The sequence below is a fragment of the Dunckerocampus dactyliophorus genome, chromosome 15 (assembly GCF_027744805.1).
Source record: "Dunckerocampus dactyliophorus isolate RoL2022-P2 chromosome 15, RoL_Ddac_1.1, whole genome shotgun sequence".
Classification (NCBI taxonomy): domain Eukaryota; kingdom Metazoa; phylum Chordata; class Actinopteri; order Syngnathiformes; family Syngnathidae; genus Dunckerocampus; species Dunckerocampus dactyliophorus.
Window position 1 is genome coordinate 15398959 of NC_072833.1, and position 21442 is coordinate 15420400.

A 21442-nucleotide genomic window follows, 5' to 3' on the forward strand; every position below is an offset into this window, starting at 1 on the left:
CTCAAGTGTTTTTTATTACAATGTCTGTATCCTTTAATGTCTCTTGATAAGAAAAGAAATAAAGTTTTTTTTCTTTGTGCTCAAACTGCTTCTTTTTCCATACATTATACATTGTATGTATAATCTCAATAAGTTCATAATTGCATACAATTCAAGATGATGCAGGATACTTTAACATGCTAAATTGGTTGTCAGTCTAACACAGGGGTCACCAACGTGGTGCCCGCGGGCACCAGGTAGCCCCCCACGACCACATGAGGTGCCCGCAAGCCTGCTTTTCAGTTAATAATGAAAGAACACTAGAAAGAAATGCATTCTGAAACAAAATGTGAGTTGTGGACACCAGCATTTTGTTAATGTTCTGGTAAAACAAGCATATTCGCTTTGTTTGGGTTTAAAATAAGATCTAAAAATAAATGTTACAAAAATGAGTAGCTCTTGGGCATTTTCATTTTGTAAAAGTAGCTCTCACAAGGAAAAACGTTGGTGACCCCTGCTCTAACAACTGATAAAGGAAACAGTGGTCCTGTCAGACCTAATTAATTACAAGCTTTGCCAAACACCTCTAGTCAAGTGTTAATTTTTGACACTCAGGATGTTGATTGAGCAGAAAAATGAAATATTTTAAATGCCTATGGCTTGATATGGATTGATATTGATATGGCCATGTCTTTAATACAGCATGCATGATTAAAAAAAATTTAAAAAAATGGTAATGGTTTAAATTTATTTGAACATGCATACAAGTTACAATGGAATACATCACATAGTACAAAATAACAAAACAATATTGATACACAAGTATTGATAATACTGTAAGTACATAGGAGACTAATGTTTTTAGTTATTTGATTTACATTTTTCTTTTCCTTTTTACATAAACGTTTTGATTCTTGTTTGTACTACACTGTAGGTACTACTGTATACTGTAAATGTAGCTTCTCTAGCAAGAGTAAAGTTTTAAGAAAGTGTTTATCTAAAATTGCCAACCCGATTAGCCTTTTCCGGTCTCGAGACCACCTTAGGACCGCCCACCACTTCCGGTAAGGTCAAGCAGACGCGCACCTGATGCTCGTTTGAAACAGAGTTGCTTTAAAAGACGACCGTGATCACTTTCTCTTCGCTTGAGACTCGACAACGGAGCAGCGTTCGGGTCCGCGCCAAAAATCTTAATTATTTCAACAACACACAACACAAAAACAAAACTTGCCGTCTTTCAAGGTTTCCATTTTACCCCTCACCTGACTGCTCAGTAGCTATGACTGAGGTAAGCCACTTTAAAAATAAGCAAATTTGTTGTGTTTGTATTGCAGAACTTTATTAATCATGAGGGGAATTCACAATTGAAAAATTGCCTGAACGGCAAGTCTGTAGGTATGTTGCAAATTTCTGATTTGTGTAATCTCATGCCTGTAATCAATCTAACCATACAAAGCACCGAAAGACCTTTTAATTTGATGCCTAATTCACTTTGCTAACTTCAGTATTATAGAGGTTACAGTAACTTTTTCAACACTTGTAGATTTCAGCATATGGAAAGTATTGGAACGTTATTTTTTAATTGACTGAAATTTTAACATAATTGGTGAGTGGGTCACCACACACAAAGTCATTGGGTGTTGCGAACATGACAGGACCTACCCCAACATGACTGAATAATACCGGGTCAAAAAATGGTATTTCACCTCACAATTTCAGCGATAAATGGATAGGTAATCCAATTATGTACCTTTTTATCCCAGTCTGTGATGTGATCTCTGAATGGGTTGAATTTTGGCTTCACTTTTTGGCCATTCTGTACGTATGGTGCTGTCCCTCTTTGGCCTCAAATGACACCAGAAAAATAGAACACCACCACCGGCCAGCAAATGTTACATATTACAAAAAATGTGTATTTGTCGCAAGGCAAAGTTAAGCTTTGTAAACATTGCATTCCACCCAAATGAGCTTTCACTTACTGCTGTCTGGTAGTCACTTAGTAAATGGCGTGTGCAAACACAACAGCAGTATCCGAAGTGACTGACAATTTGGAGCCATTGTGTGGATATGATAAAATATACATTCAGTGATGGTGATGTCGGCAGCTAAACTTTGCCAAATCGCTGCTGTTGGCTGACAATCATGGTAAATATGTGGTATTGGGGCATAGCTTTCAGTGATGGAATAATTTGAGGGTTAGTGCCCCCATGCACTACATAACCAAGGCAAACTGCACTTTTTTTTTTTTTAATCTGCATAAATGTAATTGAAATGGAAAGTCTTAAAGATGATAAACCAGTATCCGAAGTGTAAAAATACAACCAGTGTTAGCCTTATTTTGGGGGGGGGGGGGATCCCCAGTACTCAAACAAGCTCACAAGTGCTAACTATTCTAAATGTTTTCTTCAATGTTTCAGGCTAGCAGTGACGACTTGTTTCTTCCTGCCTGCCATGACGAGGAGCTGGTCCACAATCTTCTCTCCAGTGAGGAACCAGATGGAGGTGAAAATCTTTCCCTGGTCAAAGCCCTCCTCCCTGTCCTGGACTCACCCTTCCCCCTCATCCCATGGGTGTGCTCCACCCGCTACAAGACGGAACTGTGCAGCCGCTATGCCTCCTCTGGCGTCTGCCAGTATGCAGAGCGCTGCCAATTCGCCCATGGCATCCATGACCTCCGTGTGCCCTCCCGCCACCCCAAGTACAAGACGGAGCTGTGCCGCACCTTCCACACAGCGGGCCACTGCTGCTACGGAAGCCGCTGCCTCTTTGTCCACGGCCCCACTGAGCAACGCCCTGCCCCACGTGGCCGCAGGAACATACCCTGCCGCAACTACCGCACCTTTGGAGTCTGCCCCTATGGCACACGGTGCAGCTTCCTGCACGTGGAGGACTATGAGGCCAGCAGGAGTGCGTCAGAGTCGACAGATGGCAGTGACAAGACCCAAGTGCACCAACCAGGCAGGGAGTGGAAGCCCAGAGGTGCCCTGTGCCGCACCTTCAGTTCTTTTGGCTTCTGCCTGTACGGGACACGCTGCCACTTCCAACACGGCCTCCCCAACAAGGTGAGAAGCTCCAAGCACAATCTCTCCTCTCAGCTGTCTCCAGGCAGCGCCGGCCTGTCATCCCCAACGTCCCCGTTCGCCTTATCCAGCTCCTCCACTCAGTCGTCGCCGTCCTCGACCTCCCCATTGGCCACCCCACCGGCGGAGGCCACAGCCCACAACGCATTCACTTTCTCCAGCCAGCACCTGAGCAACCTGCTGCTACCGCTGGCTCTTCACCTGCAGCAGCTGGAGGGCAACAAGGCCCACGACGTGTGGGACAAGTGTGACTGAATGTGGCCGCAATTGAAGTGGTTTTTGTTTTACCTTTTCCTCATAGCATCAACTTTTATGTGGTTTTTTTTTTATTTTTAAATTTTTTTTTTTTTTTTTTTATACCTGTTTAATTTTTATAGTTGGATATGGATTTATTCCCCCCCCTTCGGTCAGTCAAGTGAACAATTCTGCATCACTACAGCTATGAGTGTAACTTAATTTTTAAAACTATTGTACATACTTTTATTAATGAAGTGAGAAATGCCTGTCAACATAAATAAATTTTAAAATGCCTACTTTTTTTTCTTAAAGGTGTGGTCTTCACTGCATGGGGGCAGCAATGTTCAAACCAGTGTTTCAAATTTTGCAGCTTCACTCATGGTTTTTCAAGCCTATTAAATTTGTACACTTTTTTTTTTTTTGTTTTGCCCAAGTTAAGCATTTTCAAGTATAAAAATGGATTAATTAACTAAAACAGAAACTTAAACCATAAAGATGGATTTAAATTGTGAATGTAGTGTTCTACCCCTGTCACTAGGTGTCAGTAATTGAGTCATACAAGCATTTGACTTGATTGCTGGAACGGGCTTTGAGTGCAGGTTTAAATCCCCACAACAGGCACAAAAGCAATCATAACATGGGCTAATGTTGCGGCCACAAGCTAAAACTTTACTCTCAACCCTCAATGGCACATACTGTCCTCCACATGGGACACTTCCTGTGGAAAAAAAAAAAGAGAGGGACTTAAAAAAAATATATAACAGGCCAGTCTTTTGAACTGGCTCCCTTCAAAGAGCTATAAATTCCATCTTGTGTCCAAGGACAGCTCAGACTCAAAATAATTTGTATATGCAAACGAGTCCCTCGTATTTGCAACAGAATTGGTTATCTTCAGTCACTAAAGAGCCGTTCAAAAGAGTCGACTCGTTCGCTAACGTCACATATTTCACTACTATGGCGGTCGACGCTATAGAGCTGCAGCTTTCAACAAAACTTTCCTCATGACTGTGGATATTCAAACTACATCTGTTTAATAAGGTAAGCGGTAACTATTATATATAACCAAGTAGTCTGCATGCCAATTGTAAGCTAATGCTTTTCTTGCGTTGCTTGATTGTAGCTAGCTAAGACGGGTAGCGTCATAGCGCGAGTTGCACACGCTTTGTGGCACTAATATATTTGATAACGTGCTTCTAAACAAATCTGTACTTTTATATCACCGCCTCTCAATAAGTTAATTGTGGAAAATACGAATGTACAACCTAAACTACAGCAAATATAACCGTCCACCAAACCCAAACCTCGATGAAAAACGCAATAATTTTAAGTAAATCCAGTCAATAAAATAGACACACGGGTGATCAACAACCCCTGAAGAGCGGGAATTCTATCCCATATGTTTGTTGGTGAATTCCGGGTATGTTCCATCACCTTTACGCGCGTCATTGTTGAAATATCAGCGTTAAAATTGTGACCCTGTTATAGACAGACGCCGTGACAATGGCGGAGCGAGAAGAGCGACGCTTTGCGGAAGTTTCTCGCGACTCGGTCAAACTGATGGCGGAGAGTGCTGGCGTGGAGCTCGGCGACGACGTGGCCGCCCTGCTGGCTGAGGACGTGTGTTACCGGCTGAGGGAGGCCACGCAGGTGAGTGTAGCATGAAGCAAAGCTGAGAAACGGGTGCATGCTGTTTTGTCTACACTTAAGTAGTGGTTGTGTTGTGTTGCAGAGCAGCTCTCAGTTCATGAGACATGCCAAGAGAAGGAAGCTGACAGTGGAGGACTTTAATAGAGCTCTCCGCTGGAGCAACGTGGAGGTTCTTGCTTGAATAACACACAGTACACTTTCTTAGGCACAACTTACAATAATGTGTGTGTGAATGTTCACTAGGCTGTCTGTGGTTACGGCTCTCAAGATGTCCTGCCGTTCCGCTCCTTGAAAGAAGGCGAGCTGTTTTTCACTGAGGAGCGTGACATCAACCTGGTGGAGTTGGCTCTGGCCACCAACATTCCCAAAGGCTGTGCCGAGACCATGGTGCGAGGTACTGTTAAGGACCGCTTATCACATGACTCGCATGAGAAAAACGCCTCCCTAATTGTTTATATCCATCCTCTTAGTGAGTGTGTCGTACCTGGATGGGAAAGGCAATGTGGATGCTCAGGGAACAGGTAAGACCTACGCTGTTGACTCCAAAACATTCACTAATTGATGTTTTTCCTCCAAGTTCCCTCAGCAGTCCAGTCTTTGTCGGATGACTTGTTGAAGTACTACCAGCAGATGACACGGGCCATCCTGGGAGAGGACCCCCACCTCATGAAGGTCCTTTGCATATTATTCATGTCACACACTAATGTGAAAAACCACCACCTCAGTGTCTCCTCTTGTTGTCCAGGTGGCTCTGCTTGACCTCCAGTCCAACTCCAAAATGGCCGCCTTGCTTCCTTACTTTGTTTATGTCATCAGTGGGGTAAGCCTGGCAATGGCCATCATGAATTTTACTGATTTTTTTATACCTTGAAGGTGACCACCGAGGGCTGCATACAGGAACATTGAAGAATGTGCGTGTGGGACTTTGATACACTGTGCACATAAAAAATGCTAAAACGTATTAAATGTAGGTCAGTATATACTAAGCTATACACATCTTTGTATTACAGTAGATTCCTGCATTTTTGGCGTTCTGCATTAGCTGCCCCGCATGTTTGCAGATTTATTTTTTCTGCTGCAAATTTGACTTTTTTTGGGGGTAACTTTTAATAGAAAGTTGTTTGGCGCTATCTAAGAGTGCTGCAGCTATTAATCCAACAGAGGGCGCCGTTGCACAAGTCAATTCACTTAACATTTTCCAGCCTTTAACTTCACATTTTCTAAGTACAATACCATATAGTGTAAATCTAAAATTAAAATGTGTTTAATAATTCTGAGCGGCGGCATAGTGGGTATAGAGCAAGGGTCACCAGCCCGTCGAGCGCGAGCTACTAGTCGATCTTTGGAACTTTGCCGGGTGATCGCGAGAATATTAGGAAAAAAATTTATTATTACGTCAGACGTCACAGGGAATTATGTAATTATAAAATATTCAGATAGCCTTGAAAATCTTCCCCCCAGTGGCAGTAGTACTATTTTTTTTTTCTTTGTGTCAGGTTAAGTCTGTGAGCCATGACCTGGAGCAGCTCAACAGGCTCCTGCACATGGTGAAGAGCCTGGTCCAGAACCCCTACCTGTACCTGGGCTCGTATGTGCGCAGCCTGGTGTCCAGTGTCATGTACTGCATCCTGGAGCCTCTGGCGGCCTCCATCAACCCTCTCAACGACCACTGGACCCTCCGGGACTACGCAGCGCTGCTCCTCAGTCACATCTTTTGGTGAGGGCCTCGGTTTTGTTGGTCTTCAAAATAAAAGTCAACATCGCAATGTGCTATGTTACGTAATGGCAGCTGTGTGTTCCTTCCAGGACTCACGGCGATCTGGTGAGTGGGCTCTACCACCAGATTCTGCTGTCTCTGCAAAAGGTTCTGTCGGACCCTGTAAGACCGCTTTGCTCCCACTACGGCGCTGTGGTGGGCCTCCATGCTCTGGGATGGAAGGTATGCTTCATGTTCTAGAAGCACACCACATCAGCGTGGAATCATTTGTTTTCCTTTCCAGGCTGTTGAAAGGGTTCTCTTCCCGCATCTTCCTGCCTACTGGGCCAACCTCCAGGCCGTACTGGATGACTACTCTGTGTCTAATGCCCAGGTCAAAGCAGACGGACACAAGGTCTATGGAGCCATCTTGGTACGTCTATCTTTCTGCAATGTTCATGAAAAAGAAGTGATGTGCAGTTCTTCTGTGTGTCCTGTAGGTGGCAGTAGAGCGCCTGCTAAAGATGAAGGCGCTGTCTCTGTCCCAGCCTGCAGACGGAGGCTCCAGCGCTCTGCTGGGCTCGGCAGCAGGTGTTTTGGGTTACAGGGTGAGCTCCCCAGGTCTTAGCCCGCCTCCAGAACCTCTCTCTGAGGCAGCATTGGGAATTGCCAGCCACCTCCAGGCTGGCGGTGCTGGCTGCCCATGGGAAGACTGGACCCCTGTGCCGCTCCCCGCCATGTACTGTGAACTCTACTCCTTCTTTGGAGACAGTTTAGCTGTCAGGTTCAGTACCGGACATGGTTTTGGCAGCAGGGCAGCCCGGCTTGGTGACGCCAGGAAGGATCCCCCTGGACCCTCCTCTAACCCTGACGCTGCCCGGAAGATGCCCCAGCTCACAGCCAATCTGAACATCAGCCCCAGGCATGATGGGAGTCCTAGGACGGAGCCACCACCTCCCAGCCTGGCTCTGACTGGATCCGGAAGGTAGAACACGCCCTCCCTTTTCGCAAAAAAACAAAAATCTACATTATTATTTTCCCCATCAGGTCTTTGGCTCGCTCTTCTTCCATGCAGCGCTCTCGGTCCTCCGCTTCCCGTACAGGCCAGCGCCAGGCGGGTCCATCCCGGGATGTTTTCCCCAAAGCTCGCTTCATGTCTCATCAGTCGGGTCCTCTGACTTTCTCCTTCCTCATCGGCGGCAGACAAATGGGACGCAGTTGCCGAGGCCGACGGCCTTTTCAGACCACATTTGCTCCGACTCCGGCCCTCACCACAGTGCCGCCACGCACCTACGCCCACAAGCTGCCTGTCATTGGCAGGGTGGGGAAACCTGTTCGCCGCTGGGCTCGCTCCCACTATTCCCTCCACCTCCCTCTTTAGACAATTTTCATTCAAGATTTTCTTCAACTTTTTTTGTCATGTCCTTGCTTTTTGTTGGTAAATGTGGTTGCAATGTGGTAATTTGCGGCCCACAGCTCATTATTGGCCCGCACATTCTAAAAATACAATCACAAAAAAAACAACGTAAATGGGGAAAAAGGCATAACATCAGGAGAGAAAGTTTGAAATAGTGATGCAAACAGCACAAAGCTGACATGCAAGTTAATTGTGAATAAAAGTGAATTTCCGCAAATTAGCATTCCTTATAAATTGAATATTTATTAAAAAAAAACCTGTTTCCCAAACCTGTACGATCTTCTGATACATTTTTTAACATTCGAGCCATCTTGACATGAAATAACACCCATGTAGCCATCTTACCGCTTGTATATCCGTATATACCAATATAGTAAATAGAGAAAATAACCCATTTACTACAGTTTACCTTGTAGGGGAGCAGAATCGATGGCGGACAGGAAGTGATGTTGAGAGTTTAGAGTTGAGTTTTTGGTTGTTGTGGGATTTTTCCTCAGCAGTAACCCGTGTTATTATGATTATTTTTATTATTGTGCTTGTTGTGAGATCATTTAACCCTGCAATGAAAGCCGGTGGTTCAAGTCTGGTGCTTCTGCGGTGGTCTCACTGAACAATTACTGACACCTAGTGACCAATGTAGAATACTGCATTCACAAGTTGATCATAATGGCATACAGTATACTGTATTTGTATTTTAGATCATTTAGCCATTTTATGCTTGAAAATGCTTAATTTGGGCAGTAAATATGCACAGTTTGCTTAAATATGCATAGTTTTTGTACTAATAGTAGGCTGTAGTCAACCACGAAACAGTGATAATTTATTAATGTTTGAAAAACCGTGATAGAGTCAGAGAGCAATGTTCGAACCGTGATGGAGCATTCTGGATTGGCCCACTTGCATCCTTGGATTTTTGAATATGTGACAGAAAACTTTGCGTTCCAACCTGTTTGATTGCTTACTGTTCTTTAGATCAGGGGTGTCCAAACTTTTTGGGAGGCACCTTGATACATTTAAAACATCTTAGCTTTGTGTTTTAGGGAACAAATTACTGTATAATGTAATAAAATATCATGAATAATTCCTTTTATTTTTACAATATGTTAAAAAGAAAGAGCTGTGGGCCATAAATGGCCCCTGAACCGCACTTTGAATACCCCTGCTTTAAATGTTTGCACTGCGAGGGCCGTGTAGACTGCTGTGTCATGGCTGTGGAGTGACCTTACCCTCCGCCTTGTGATGGAAACCTGACAGGTGTTTGGCTTATGCCGGCTATATTTACAAAAGTCCCACATAGAATTGTGGCGCATGACACCCACTGGGATCCTGTTGCTCTCGCTGGGATAATGTCCAAGCATATAATCGCTCATTCCTACGCATGAAATTTGAATCTGCATGGACGTGTTCTTGGGAACAGGACACATGTATGTTGTCTTGACTTTAGACGGCAGTTTGCAGATTTTGAGTTGATTTGATTTCTGCAGCAAAAAGAACACAAGGACTTGTGTATCTCAGTATTACTCATGTGGTCTTCACTGAAGACACAAGTGGGACATTCTCAGCTCACTTTTGTCCCTTTAAAACTACTAAATTAGCATGTCCTCTGAACAGTTTTAGTCGAGCACAAGAATCAGGATAAAAGCTTGGAATAGTTTTGCAAAGTCACATTTAAAGAGACATATCCCTCTTCTCCCATCTTCATATTTTAACCCGCCCAAATGCAGCTGTTTCCCCACTTTGTCCACCCAGTGGGAGGACTGTGTGATACTCAAGACAAGCGGGTCAAAGAGGGTATATACAACTATGAATGATCATTGTGTGGGTGTGATCATATCAGCGTGTAGTGGGACAAGTTAGGCAGTGTCCTCATGCAGTTGCGAAACAGTCATAATACTGGGATGGAAAATATCCTTACAAGCCGTAAACACCTCTGACGAACCTGGTAAGGATTCAAATCAATTGTACAATTTAAAAAAAAAAAGAAGTAATATTTTACACCAATGAGTTTGAGGGTTTGGTGTAATGACCCGCCAGCAAAACCCCAACCCCCAACTTCAACTGGTTCGCAGCAGGCTTTCCAGCCTTTGCTCCTGCACTCCGACACCAGCTCTGCATACTTTAGCCTTTTGAGCTCATATGCCTCAATAAGCCAGTCTTCCCAAGAGACGTGCTTGTTAGCATGCTCTCAACTCCCACCTGGAAGTCATCGTCCCTCAGCTTCTTCTGACATCATCACGGGTTGACTCTGTTGTTCTTTGCTAACTAACATAGGTACACCACAAATCTCTACTTTTTAAAATTGGGTATGGCTGCAAAACAATCCACCATGGGCCAAAAGAAAGTTGTCCATGCTCTCTCCTTCCCTCCTCCCCTTCAAGTCCTTGCCAACAAGAGTCTTCAGTCAAAGTAAAAGTTACGTTAAATGTTAGCTTTATCCCTTTTTTTATCCCCTTGTTCTACATTAGAAGTATTAACATAGGTTATTTTCTGGAAGGACCCATTGGAACAAATTAATAACAAAAACCGAGGTATACCACTATTAAAAAAAACCCCACTGCAACTGTCTCAAGTTTTGCTGTCGTTTTTTTATTGTTTCCTTGTATTTTTTAGAATGTGTCGTGGGTCAGCGGCGGGCTACAAATTGCCCCCTGGGTCGCAATTTGAACACCCCTGTTTTAAATCATCGCATATCAAACAGTTGACTGGTGTTTATGTTGTAAGAGTCTAAATGATATTTCCAGCTGCTCTGGATTATAAATAGAGCCGTAGCTAAAATATAACGCATGATGTGGGGCGGAAAACCATCTCACTTGTTTGTTTTCTATGAACTTGTATCACCTTCACACGTAAAGCGTCTTACACTGCAGATGCCATTTGTGGCCCGCGGTTTGTGTTTTTATTGGCCTGTGGCTGTGGCACATTGTAAAAAATGTAATTAAACACAAAAAACCCCCAGCAAAAACTGGAAAAATAGAGCAAAAAGGCATGCAGTGTAAAGAGAAAAAGCTGAAATGTTGATGCTAATAACAAATAACACAGTTTTGTCTTTAAATATATACAAACTTTTTTTTGTTACTAATTTTAAAAATAGGTTTTAAAATATCAACGTGGCCTTCGTCTCCTTTCATTTTAAGCAGAAGTATACTGTAGTAGCAGTTTCAATAGAGACGGAAGTAGCTCACTCGGCTGCCATAATAAATGTAGATGAAAAGTCTCACACTAAGAAAAAAAAGTCAAGGTGTGATTTTAAACACAAACTGAGTTCCGGTTACGTGTTCTTGATGATTTGCTCATATATCATCAGGCAACAACATAGACATGTCTTATTGCTTTGCAGAACACATTACTTCCACGTAGCCTATGGCAAACATTTTGTTCGTCCTTGTTCTTTTATTGTGAAACAAAAATATTGTATTTTGAAAGCAGTACCAGCCTAGCTTCCGGTTTGTCCTGGTTGGCATTGATGTGAATTGACGATAATCGAGACCCTGGGCTGTCAGCCGGAGAGATCCATCGAGACAAGACAGGTTCTCCATCACTTCTTCTTTCCACCACCCTTCATGTCGCCTTCTTGAGGGGTTTGAGATCATTATTCGACCATGACTTCCGTTTGGAAGCGGCTTCAGCGTGTCGGGAAGAAGGCGTCCAAGTTCCAGTTTGCTGCGTCCTTTCACGAGCTGCTTGTAGAATGTACTAATAAATGGTAAGTAGCTAGATGCTAACGATCAACTTTAAAAACACCGTGAATCATTTCCCATTTTGTTTTACTTTATAACGTGTTGTTGGAAAAGCTCATATACGTATTGACTTCTTGTGGAAATAGCTCACTAACTCAGTAATAATTCTTAAAGTGAATAACTTCATTTATAAACTTAACATTTAGTGGCTGTGTTTCAAATACCGTACTTTCACTTAGCATTTAGAGTTTATAGGTGCGTTCACACCTAAAATGACAGTGAACCGCCAGTACCCGGATGTAGCACTCAACACACCCCAAATGGTGAGTGCGCAGTGATGGAGACTAAGCTAGAGAGGAGGAACGAACTCGAGTGGCAGCAATTCACAATTAACAAGGCGAGAATAAGACAAATATTACGATTGTCATTTCAAGTTGCGCAATGACAGTAATCGCTTTAGGACAGCACTTCACTGTCAAAATTTGCACCCTGAGGAACTAAGTGCAGTGTTCATATCACATTAGATCCCTGCTATTTTTGACACTAATGAAGCCAAGTTTATGCTTCTCCGCCTCCAAACCCTCCTGCTTAGCATGACGTTGGCATTCCCCTCTGATTTGCGATCAACATTTGCAATAAAAGTGACTTTTGTAACACATTGATTAGGTCCATTTCCAATAACACTCATCTCTCCTTAATTGCCATTGTTCACTACCGTCATGGAAGCTAACAAGCTAAATACATAAAAGCCTAATCCAGGTTTAAGACCTATATTATGCCTCACACACTTGCTTAACACATTTCAAATTGTAAAATGTATAGGTAGTCGCCACTAATTAATGATAATGATTGGTGCTTGATAGGAGAACAGGTGGAATCTGAGTCGTGGTCTAGCCTTTTGCCTGATTATAAGGCTAGTGCTTCCGTCTCCTGTGAGGCCACCTCCATCTGCCTCTAAATTTGCAAGAGGTGGTATTAGGGCTGGGCGATATGGACCAAAACTCATATCCCAATATATTTAGGGTGAATATCGATATACGATATATAACTTAAGCAAAGTGAGTTCAGACAAAATCAAAGCCAAATATGCGTGCCAAGTTGTTTAATTAAAATAGATATGTAAATGTTTTTTGACATTTTAAAGCCTCATACAAGATGCACGTAAAAAACATAAAAAAATAAAGTAGGCCATTCTCTTTTTGAAATAAATAGAAAAAGTCAATTATTATCTTTTTTATAACAAAGGTTTAGCTATGCTCAAATCCTCAGCTGATAACAAAAGAACAAAATATGAAGGAGTGGCGGGTTTAAGAGGAAATTTTGAAATGTCAGCAACTCAAAACTACTTTAAATCGAACCGTGGTATTTTTTCGGTAAACATTTTTGTGCCAAGAACACGAACCTGTCAAGTGCATTAGGCTTAGCAACTGTCTGTCTAACTTCCTTGTACATTTGTGGTAGAGCTTGTCGTGCTAAATAATTGGATGTCGCGAGGCCATTGTTTTCAGCAGGTTTTTAAAGCCATTTTTTCCATTGTTGCAACGGGGACTATATCTTAGCAATGTGATAGGACACCTCTTTATAATAGCACACCACTTTGCTTTTCCTTTCATGAGGAACGTAACAGGAGCGCAGCAGACAGAGCACAGCTTCACACGTTCCTTGAACTGGAGTTTTATGGTGGTGATAAATGTTTTTTTATGCTCTGAATTCGAAGTACCTCCACAATACTGAGCTACTGCTTATTCCTTGCTGACTCATTCTTCCACCGCAGACGCTGTCGCTTCGACTTGAGCCGCAGAGTTTCGCTCCTCCCCTCCTCCCTTCTTCCTCCTCCTGCATGCAGGGATGAGGGAGATACAGTGCAAATCCAGTCTATATCGATATCAACGATATGGTTGGTTTTTGTGTTGTGCTTAAAGTAAATATCGATATTTAAAAAATCGCCCAGCCCTAGGTGGTATGCGGTTCCGCTATGCCATAGTTTGCTGGTTCATCCCAGCTAGCAGTCTGAGATAATCCGGTGTTCCTCTAATGCTGCGTCAACATACTGTAATCCTCACTGCTTGCCTGTCGCAATTCTAATAACGTCTTACGATGATATACTGTATTAACTTGTGTTCACCTCGTTGCGAGTTTTGTGGCTGGATTGGAACAAAGTTGACTGTCGCAAGCTGGTTTGCTGCAGCCGCCTAGGGCACCGCCATCTTACACCTACGTCACATCGTGCATGTATGCTGTATTATTATGCTGAAGATGTTATGCTTTATTATCATGTAATTATACATTATTACCAACTTAGGGTGAATGAGATGGATTTTCTGTGAGTACACATTTTCAGAGAGGAAAAAAAAAATTGCCATAATCGCGACTATGCAGAGATCCACTGTATACATACACATATTACACCTGAAGGTAAGTGAACACAGCCCATTTTAGTGTGTTTGACAACACTTACGGCTTGTTGACGCTGAGATGCTGCAGCTGCGCTGTGCTTGTGTTGTGGCATCCTGCTAAGTGGGTCAGCCAACGCTTACAACACAAAACCGCCTCTTTCACAGCAAAATAACCCTTAAGCAATAATATCTTGTTCACATGTTTAACAGTCATTGTGACGTTGCCATGTTGAGTTAAGGGCTGCAAACACGATAGAATAAATTCTATTACTGAATGACTTATGCTTTAATTCCACTGTGCTTACTCATACATTAGTCCTCCAACCCTGGCTTGCATTGTGGCCTCGCTTCCCATCTAGCAGATGAACACACACATGCACAAGCAACAACATGTTTTAATCCGTCATACAGAGCGCTAACCAGTGACTTTTCCTGTTTTTTTTTTTTTTGTTGTTGATGTTATCATCTCGTCCTAAGGCCCAAAATACAGTATATAATGGGGGTTTCAACCTCACTGTTCATTGGTGAAACCTCTGGTTTAAATAGCCTGTCATGATGTTTACTAGCAGCATGCTATTTATTCTATATCGGGCACATTAACATGTGGGCTGTGTAGCTGAAGCTTGGCATAATGTGACATAATGTTGTGTCAGTCTAAACCAAGAAGAAGAATGTGTAAAATGTGGATCAGCTGGACAGACTGTCCTCCAGCAACAAGCGCTTTCTTCTGCTCTCATCGTTTTTGATCACCAACAATGTGCTACATTTTCCTCACACCGAACGTCCCTTTTAAAGGCTTGTCGACATGCCGCTGAGGCATGTTCGCTGACAAACAAGAAGTGCAGCAGGTGTTAAATCTATGTTCTATTTCAGTTTCTGTTGGTCACTTTCGTTCTTTGGGCGACAGCAGGATACGGTTTTGTATGGATCGATAAATGGATAAGATTTGCAGTGACATGTCCATGCATAATGTCTGTAAAGTGGGGAAAGACTTAAAGTTAGTATTATTTGCAGATGATACTACTGCTTTTTGTTCTGGGGAAAGCACACAAGAGTTAATTGAAAAAGTCACATATGAAATGGCAATATTAAAAAGATGGTTTGATTAAAAATAGATTATTCTTGAACCTAAGTAACACTAAAATAATGCCATTTGGTAATAGCAGAAAGGACATGCAAACGCAAATTAGGGCTGGGCGATATGGACCAAAACTCATATCCCAATATATTTAGGGTGAATATCGATACACGATATAAATCTCGATATTTTTTAAGCAAAGTGAGTTTTTACAAAATCAAAGCCAAATATGCGTGTCAAGTTGTTTTATTAAAATAAATACTTAACATGAGGATGTTTTTTGAAATTTTAAAACTTCATGCAAGATGCACATAAAAAATCTTATCTAAATCTAGGCTCTAAAATAAAGTAGGCCATTCTCTTTTTGAAATAAATATAGAAAAAGTCAGATATAATCTTTTTTTATAACAAACCTTTAGCTGATGATGATCAAATCCTCAGCTAATAACAAAAGAGCAAAATATGAGGGCGTGCCTGGTTTAAGAGGAAATTAAAAAAGGTCAGCAACTCAAAAATACAGTAGACGCCCCTACAATGTAAATAATGCGTTCCGAGAACGTTTACGTTATTGGGTTTTTACGTTATATGAAGCGTAAAATACATGTAAATAGCCGAATCCGTTCCAAGATCTTCCCAAACTCACTCCTTTGGCCATTCAAAATATTCAAAGTCCACCAAATATGGTGGGAAAATATAAGAAAATGTTAGTATAAACATAGTACAGTAACGCGTCTGTGTAGGCTCTCAGTCGTACAGGAGTTGTCCATCGACACCTTCACAGAAGTACAGATGACGTCTCAAGAAGCCTTTCCCTCGATAGTACAGTAACATTCCAATATAAAATAAGGTAATAAATAAGATTACTGTAAATGAATAAAACTGAAAAACAAAAACAATCAACTAGTTTAAGGGCGACTACGATGAGGAAGGGAGGTTGAAGTGAGAAGCCTGTTTCTCACACAAACTCACGTACGTGCTGCATAAGTCAGCCAATGAGATGAGAGCGTAGGCGGTGCCCCGATAATCAGCCAATGAGATGAGAGCGAAGGCGGTGTCCCGATAATCAGCCAATGAGAGCGTGAAGCGTCAGAAGGCGTCACCAAGTGTACTCTGTTAGTCATGGAAAATGTTTCCCTCTCTCTGTCGTGCGAGCTATTCAAATCGAATTTCTGAACTTGCACCGACTTGACGCTTTACGTTATATGGAATTTCTTACGTAATACGATGCAAAAACTTTACATAAATTCTTTACCTTCAGTGGAATTTACGTAAAAGGAGGTTTACGTTATGAGAGGTACTACTGTACTTTAAATTCAACAGTAGTATTTTTTTAGGTAAACATTTTTACAAGACACAAGCATGTCCTGATTTTGTGCCAGGAACACCCAACCTGTCAACTGTATGATGCTTAGCAACTGTCTGTCTAACTTCCTTGTACAATTGTGGTAGAGCTTGTCGTGCTAAATAATTGTGACTGCGAAGCTCGCTGGACATCGCGAGTCCATCGTTTTCAGCAGGTTTTTAAAGCTGTTTTTCCACTATTGCAACGGGGACCATATCTTAGCAATGTGATAAAGGATACCTCTTTATAATAGTACACCACTTTGCTTTTTTTTTTTTTGTATCGTCACACATTCCTCATATTGGAGTTTGTTGCAAGTTTTAAGGTGGTAAAAAAAATTTTTTTAATGCTAAGAATTCACTGTACTGTATTCAGTCTACATCCTGGTGAGATTGAATTCAATAGTGTATCTCACCTTCTTTATGAAATTGCTGACACTGGCAACTTTCTTTGGGGCCATGGCGAATTATTTAGCAGTCGCATTAATTTAAAAATGCATGGACAGTGAGTCAGCAATGTGTAGGGTGCTTTGTTTGGGGGCTTGATTTTGTGGAACAATACAGTACAGGGCAAACAGTCTAGTTTGTTACGTGAAATATTGTACGAGAACTGAGAAAATGTATGAAAACCGAGGTAAACTTTTGGCAAAAAGTTTTGACGAACAATGCTACCCTGGATTACCATTTTTTGCGATCAACGCACATACGTTGATGGTTTGATATCAAAACAGTTGACGTCTGTGATTCCAGGCAACCAGACAAGTTGAGGGTGGTGTGGATCCGAAGAAATAGACGTCACAGCACAAAGGTACTAAGAAACAGATTTTATATCAATATGTTTTTATAAAATAGAAACATGGACAAACTTAACTTTGTCCACTTTTAGCTCCACAGTTGGCAGCCAGGGATTCAGAACCCTTACAGAGGTCTGGTGCTCTGGCAGGTCCCTGAGAGTTTGGACATTACAGTGACGCTGTTCAAGGTAGCAAGCTCATTCTCTTGAAACTTGAGTGTGGACAAGACCATTGCTAAGCTCTTTTTCTGTCACCAGGAGCCAGCTGCAGAGGAGTTTGAGGACAAAGATTGGACTTTTGTCATTGAGAATGTGAGTCTTTGACTTCACAGGCAGTGTTTTCTCAGGTGCTTGTGTTCACTTCCCTCTTCTTCATTTTTTCAGGAGACAAAAGGGCGAAGGAAGGTGCTGGCCTCTGCCGATGTCAACATGAAGAAGTACGCTAGTGCCACACCAGCGCACTGCGACCTCGCACTCAAGTTGAAACCTCTGTCAGTGAAAGTGAAAGAGGCCACTCTCAAACTCACCTTGTCCTGCGTCTTTCTCAAGGAGGGCAAAGCGACGTGAGTCAGCTGCAACATCTCAAACAGTATAGAGTATAAGTTATTTAGTACGGCGCACTACTGATCAAAATTTTAAGACCAGTTGAAAAATTGCAAGAATGTGGATTTTGCACTGTTGGATTTTAAGGATGTTCTAAGTAGAGCTTAAAAATGCAAAAAGAAGAAATGAGAGTGAGACAAAAACATTCCGAGTAAGCAATTTATTTGTAAAAGCCCATTAAAGTGAAATAGGCTGTTCATTAGCTCATCGAAAGTTTAAGACCACAGCCTTTAAAAGCCAAAATCTTCAGTGTCCTTTTCAGTGTCAGTGGATTCAGTGTCATTTTCTGTCAGGTAAGAAGTAGAAGAAGTAAAACGGACATAATATTATGTAGTGAAAGGATATTTACAGAGTATAATCCATATAAAACTGACATAAACAAACAAAAATACGCACATAAACAAATTAGTCTGCCATAACATTGTATAATGAATGGATAGATAAACACTAACCTGAAGGGTGCGGGTTCGATCCTCGATCCTCCCGTGATCGTGTCGAAGTGTACTTGGGCAAGACACTGAACCCCGAGTTGCTCCTGATGTTGTGTCCTCAGTAGTTATATGTACTAAGAGTGTCAAAGCGCGTGGAGTGCCAAAGAAGTGGAAAAGTACTACCGTAAAGCACTGTGTATAAACCGCACCCGTGTATTAACCGCACCCCCATTTTCAGGCTCACGGCGGGGGAAAAAAATTTTTTAGTTCATAAATGCTTGCCAACTCTTTCATCTCAAATCAACATGCGTAAAGGTACTGAGCAATTTCAAAAAGAAGAAGAAAGGAGAAATCTGAACTTCAGCATCTAGATCTTTAATATTATGGCTAAGCACAGATTAATAATAATAATAATAATAAAAAATCAAAATAAAGAAATAATGCTGCATTGCTTCAGTGTGAATTTGAATAAACTCCAACGTTGTATTGTATTTTACAACTGCAATGTTTTAATGGAAGCTTAGGTTAGCTTCAGTGTATATAGAGATCGTTTCACTGTGTGAAAATACAGACAGCCGTCAGATAAGTTACAAAGAAATTGCATACACAAGCATTTTCAGCAACTGTACAGCAGAGGGCGCTAAAGTCAAAGCAACTGTCTGGCCCACAGACGGCTATTCTAAAATGGGCTTGTAGTCAATTTCTGCGTCTGGTCACAGAACTGTCATCGTGTATAAACCGCACGCCAATTTTTTGCTTCTTACCAGTGGGAAAAAAAGTGCGGTTTATACACGGTGCTTTACGGTATACAACTGAAAAACCATTTACCAATTTATTGCACACAACTATTAAACTGAAATAGGCTGTTTATCAGCTGTTCCAAAGTTTAAGACCACAGCCTTTAAAATCCAAACTCTTCCCAAAAATGTGGATTTATTCCCTTCGTGAAGCTTTCTCCACCATTCCCACTAGCCTCCTAGAAAACAATTTTTGAGGCGATTAACAAGAATGGCGCAGCTATTCATTCCTAGTCCTTTTTTGAAAATAGTTTTTCTACTTTAGGGGGGTTCAGAGTTTTTTGAGCTACAGTCTTAAACCTTTGATTTGCTGATGAACAGCTTATTTTAGTTTAGGTTGTTTGCAATATATTGCTTATTCAAACAATTTAATGTCTCACTCCAATTTCTTCTTTTTGCATTTTGAAGCTTGACTTTGAACCTCCTATGATCCAACAGAAATGTAAAATGGAATTTCTTGCAGTTTTTCAACTGGTTTTTGATTAGTTTTTAATCAGGAGTGGATAAGTTTGTATCTCTCATATCTTGCAGTGATGAGGACATGCAGAGTCTGGCCAGTCTGATGAGTTTCAAGCAGAGTGATATCGGGAATCTGGATGATTTTAACGACAGCGATGAGGAAGCAGCCGAGGAAAGAAGGGCAAGCTTTGGAAGTGGACAAGCTGGGTCTGGCTTAGGTAACACTTAAAACAAGGAATTCAACTCAAACATCAACTGGACAGTTTTCTCTCTTCAGTCGTTCTCATGTTCTATCGTCGTGTTTCTGTCTTTGTTCTTCTTCTTTTCAGCTTCTACAAGAGTACATGACCTAGCTTGGAGGCCTGCTGTTGACTCGGGGCCCCAAGGTAACCTCCTGACCATAATTCTACTACAGTGGATCCCCGCGTATTCGGTATTCGCTACCTCGCATATTAAAAAAAAAATTTGTAATGAAAAGTTTTTGCATTATTTTTTATTTGTGAGAAAATGAGCCCATACTCGCATTTTCTCTCCGAAAAGGAGTTTTCACAAAAAAAACATCTCATTCACCCTAAGTCTATAATAATTTATAGATAATAATAAGGCATAGCTGTACTATACATCAAAATGATACAGCACACATGTACTTAACAACAGAAGTGTAAAGTGATGTGTAAGATGGTGGCACCCTGCGCGACTAAAGTATCACTAGCACTCACTAGTCCGTTATTCACATTTTTGCTATCTTGCCCCCGCGACCCTAATGAGGAGAAGCGGTATAGAAAATGGATGGATGGATGGAATATAACCTCTAAGAATAGTGGAGATCTACTGTACTTCATCTTATGGCTTCACCATCTGCATCCTTCATTTCCATCTTGCACCCTGTCCTCTTTCCTTCCCATTCACCCAGTAAATACAGAGATGGATGGAAAAGGGTCTCTGGGCGTTTCCGCCTCCATCTTTGTCCCTTCTCATCGTCCTCTTCCTCAATCCCAACACCCCCCAGCTGTCCATAAGGCACCCCCCTCCCTCTATGCGTACTCATTGCCAGCCTTCACACAAGCTCACCCTCCTGCACTTCCCAAAATCTTCCAGCCAGGCTGTGGATCAGGTACATGTGACAATCCGTCACATTTTAAACGCTGTCCAGAGTTCAAAGGTCATGTGTATAACCATTAGGAGCAGCTGGGAATGTTGTCATACTAACAACCTGCAATGACTGAACTCTCTTCTAAAAGTTTGGCTTGTCTTCTCTCACTTTTGCTTATTCCCTTCTTCTTGTGTGCCAGCTCCCAAACGGCCCCGTAGCTTCCACAGTGACATCCCCACTGAATTCTCCACCTTCATGCTTTCCCAATCGCCCTCTGATCCCTCCCTCTCCTCTCCCACCTTCACTGATAGCTCACCAACAGGTACAAACACAGCTTTTCATGTGCTTCTCTGTCATTTTCTTTATCATCTTCCATCACTTCCTCCTCAGCTCCTTCCAGCTCCCGCCCTCTTTTACCTCTGCACGCTCCTGCTGCTCAAAGACATCTCAAGGTTGTGGAGCATGGCTCAACACTGACCAGACCCTCCAGTCTGCCCTCAGCCTCTGACACAGGTATAGGCTGGGGCAGCATATGCCAGCTCTTTGCCTTTGCTGTCAATCGATGCTTCCATTCCTTCTCTTTACCCCAGCTTCCTGGCAGAGTGAGTGGAGGCCTCCTAAATGTCACACCCCTCTAGGACAGCCTGCTCTCTCACCAAAGTTTCTTCATCCCGGGCAGCAGAGAGTGACACCATGTAATGCTGCTCCTCATCGAAAC

The 21442-nt window shown here is 42.1% G+C and overlaps 3 protein-coding genes across 19 annotated transcripts in view; all 3 read left to right on the forward strand.

Annotated features, from left to right (window-relative positions):
- The first annotated feature begins 1068 nt into the window (after nucleotides 1-1068).
- On the forward strand, nucleotides 1069-3564 carry cth1 (cysteine three histidine 1). The gene is made up of 2 exons (XM_054753113.1): nucleotides 1069-1267; nucleotides 2397-3564. Exons 1-2 carry the CDS (start codon nucleotides 1259-1261, stop codon nucleotides 3312-3314), a joined length of 927 nt encoding a protein of 308 aa, XP_054609088.1. The 5' UTR covers nucleotides 1069-1258; the 3' UTR covers nucleotides 3315-3564.
- Nucleotides 3565-4214: 650 nt separating this feature from the next.
- Nucleotides 4215-10616, forward strand: taf6l (TAF6-like RNA polymerase II, p300/CBP-associated factor (PCAF)-associated factor). Of its 2 annotated transcripts, none has more exons than XM_054753851.1 (12): nucleotides 4215-4334; nucleotides 4782-4943; nucleotides 5026-5112; nucleotides 5187-5337; nucleotides 5414-5464; nucleotides 5521-5615; nucleotides 5689-5763; nucleotides 6440-6660; nucleotides 6750-6882; nucleotides 6944-7072; nucleotides 7140-7624; nucleotides 7687-10616. In XM_054753851.1, the coding sequence occupies exons 2-12, from the start codon at nucleotides 4797-4799 to the stop codon at nucleotides 8018-8020; spliced, it is 1908 nt and encodes a 635-aa protein (XP_054609826.1). In that variant the 5' UTR covers nucleotides 4215-4334; nucleotides 4782-4796; the 3' UTR covers nucleotides 8021-10616. The 2 variants fall into 2 exon arrangements, with proteins under 2 accessions (XP_054609826.1, XP_054609827.1); XM_054753852.1 differs by having other exon boundaries at nucleotides 4220-4334; nucleotides 4786-4943; nucleotides 5031-5112.
- Nucleotides 10617-11511: 895 nt separating this feature from the next.
- The window catches only part of ehbp1l1a (EH domain binding protein 1-like 1a), a 31580-nt gene continuing 21649 nt past the window's right edge, over nucleotides 11512-21442 (forward strand). For 8 of the 16 annotated variants that reach the window (XM_054753977.1, XM_054753984.1, XM_054753979.1 and 5 more), the window contains exons 1-11: nucleotides 11512-11759; nucleotides 17299-17356; nucleotides 17435-17530; nucleotides 17600-17653; nucleotides 17726-17904; nucleotides 19704-19849; nucleotides 19961-20017; nucleotides 20545-20745; nucleotides 20924-21046; nucleotides 21115-21237; nucleotides 21315-21419. In XM_054753977.1, the coding sequence (XP_054609952.1) occupies nucleotides 11656-11759; nucleotides 17299-17356; nucleotides 17435-17530; nucleotides 17600-17653; nucleotides 17726-17904; nucleotides 19704-19849; nucleotides 19961-20017; nucleotides 20545-20745; nucleotides 20924-21046; nucleotides 21115-21237; nucleotides 21315-21419 (1246 nt within the window). In that variant the 5' untranslated portion in view covers nucleotides 11512-11655. The remainder of the gene's footprint in view (nucleotides 11760-17298; nucleotides 17357-17434; nucleotides 17531-17599; nucleotides 17654-17725; nucleotides 17905-19703; nucleotides 19850-19960; nucleotides 20018-20544; nucleotides 20746-20923; nucleotides 21047-21114; nucleotides 21238-21314; nucleotides 21420-21442) is intronic. The other 8 variants (XM_054753983.1, XM_054753989.1, XM_054753995.1 and 5 more) reach the window with 5 other exon arrangements.

What these genes read in the sequence shown, in the direction of transcription:
- taf6l (XM_054753851.1), top strand. Translation starts at nt 4,797, where the DNA reads ATGGCGGAGCGAGAAGAGCGACGCTTTGCGGAAGTTTCTCGCGACTCG. An exon ending in TGCCGAGACCATGGTGCGAG is followed by an intron (nt 5,338 to 5,413) that starts GTACTGTTAAGG and finishes CCATCCTCTTAG; the next exon opens with TGAGTGTGTCGTACCTGGAT. An exon ending in CTCCTCAGTCACATCTTTTG is followed by an intron (nt 6,661 to 6,749) that starts GTGAGGGCCTCG and finishes TGTTCCTTCCAG; the next exon opens with GACTCACGGCGATCTGGTGA.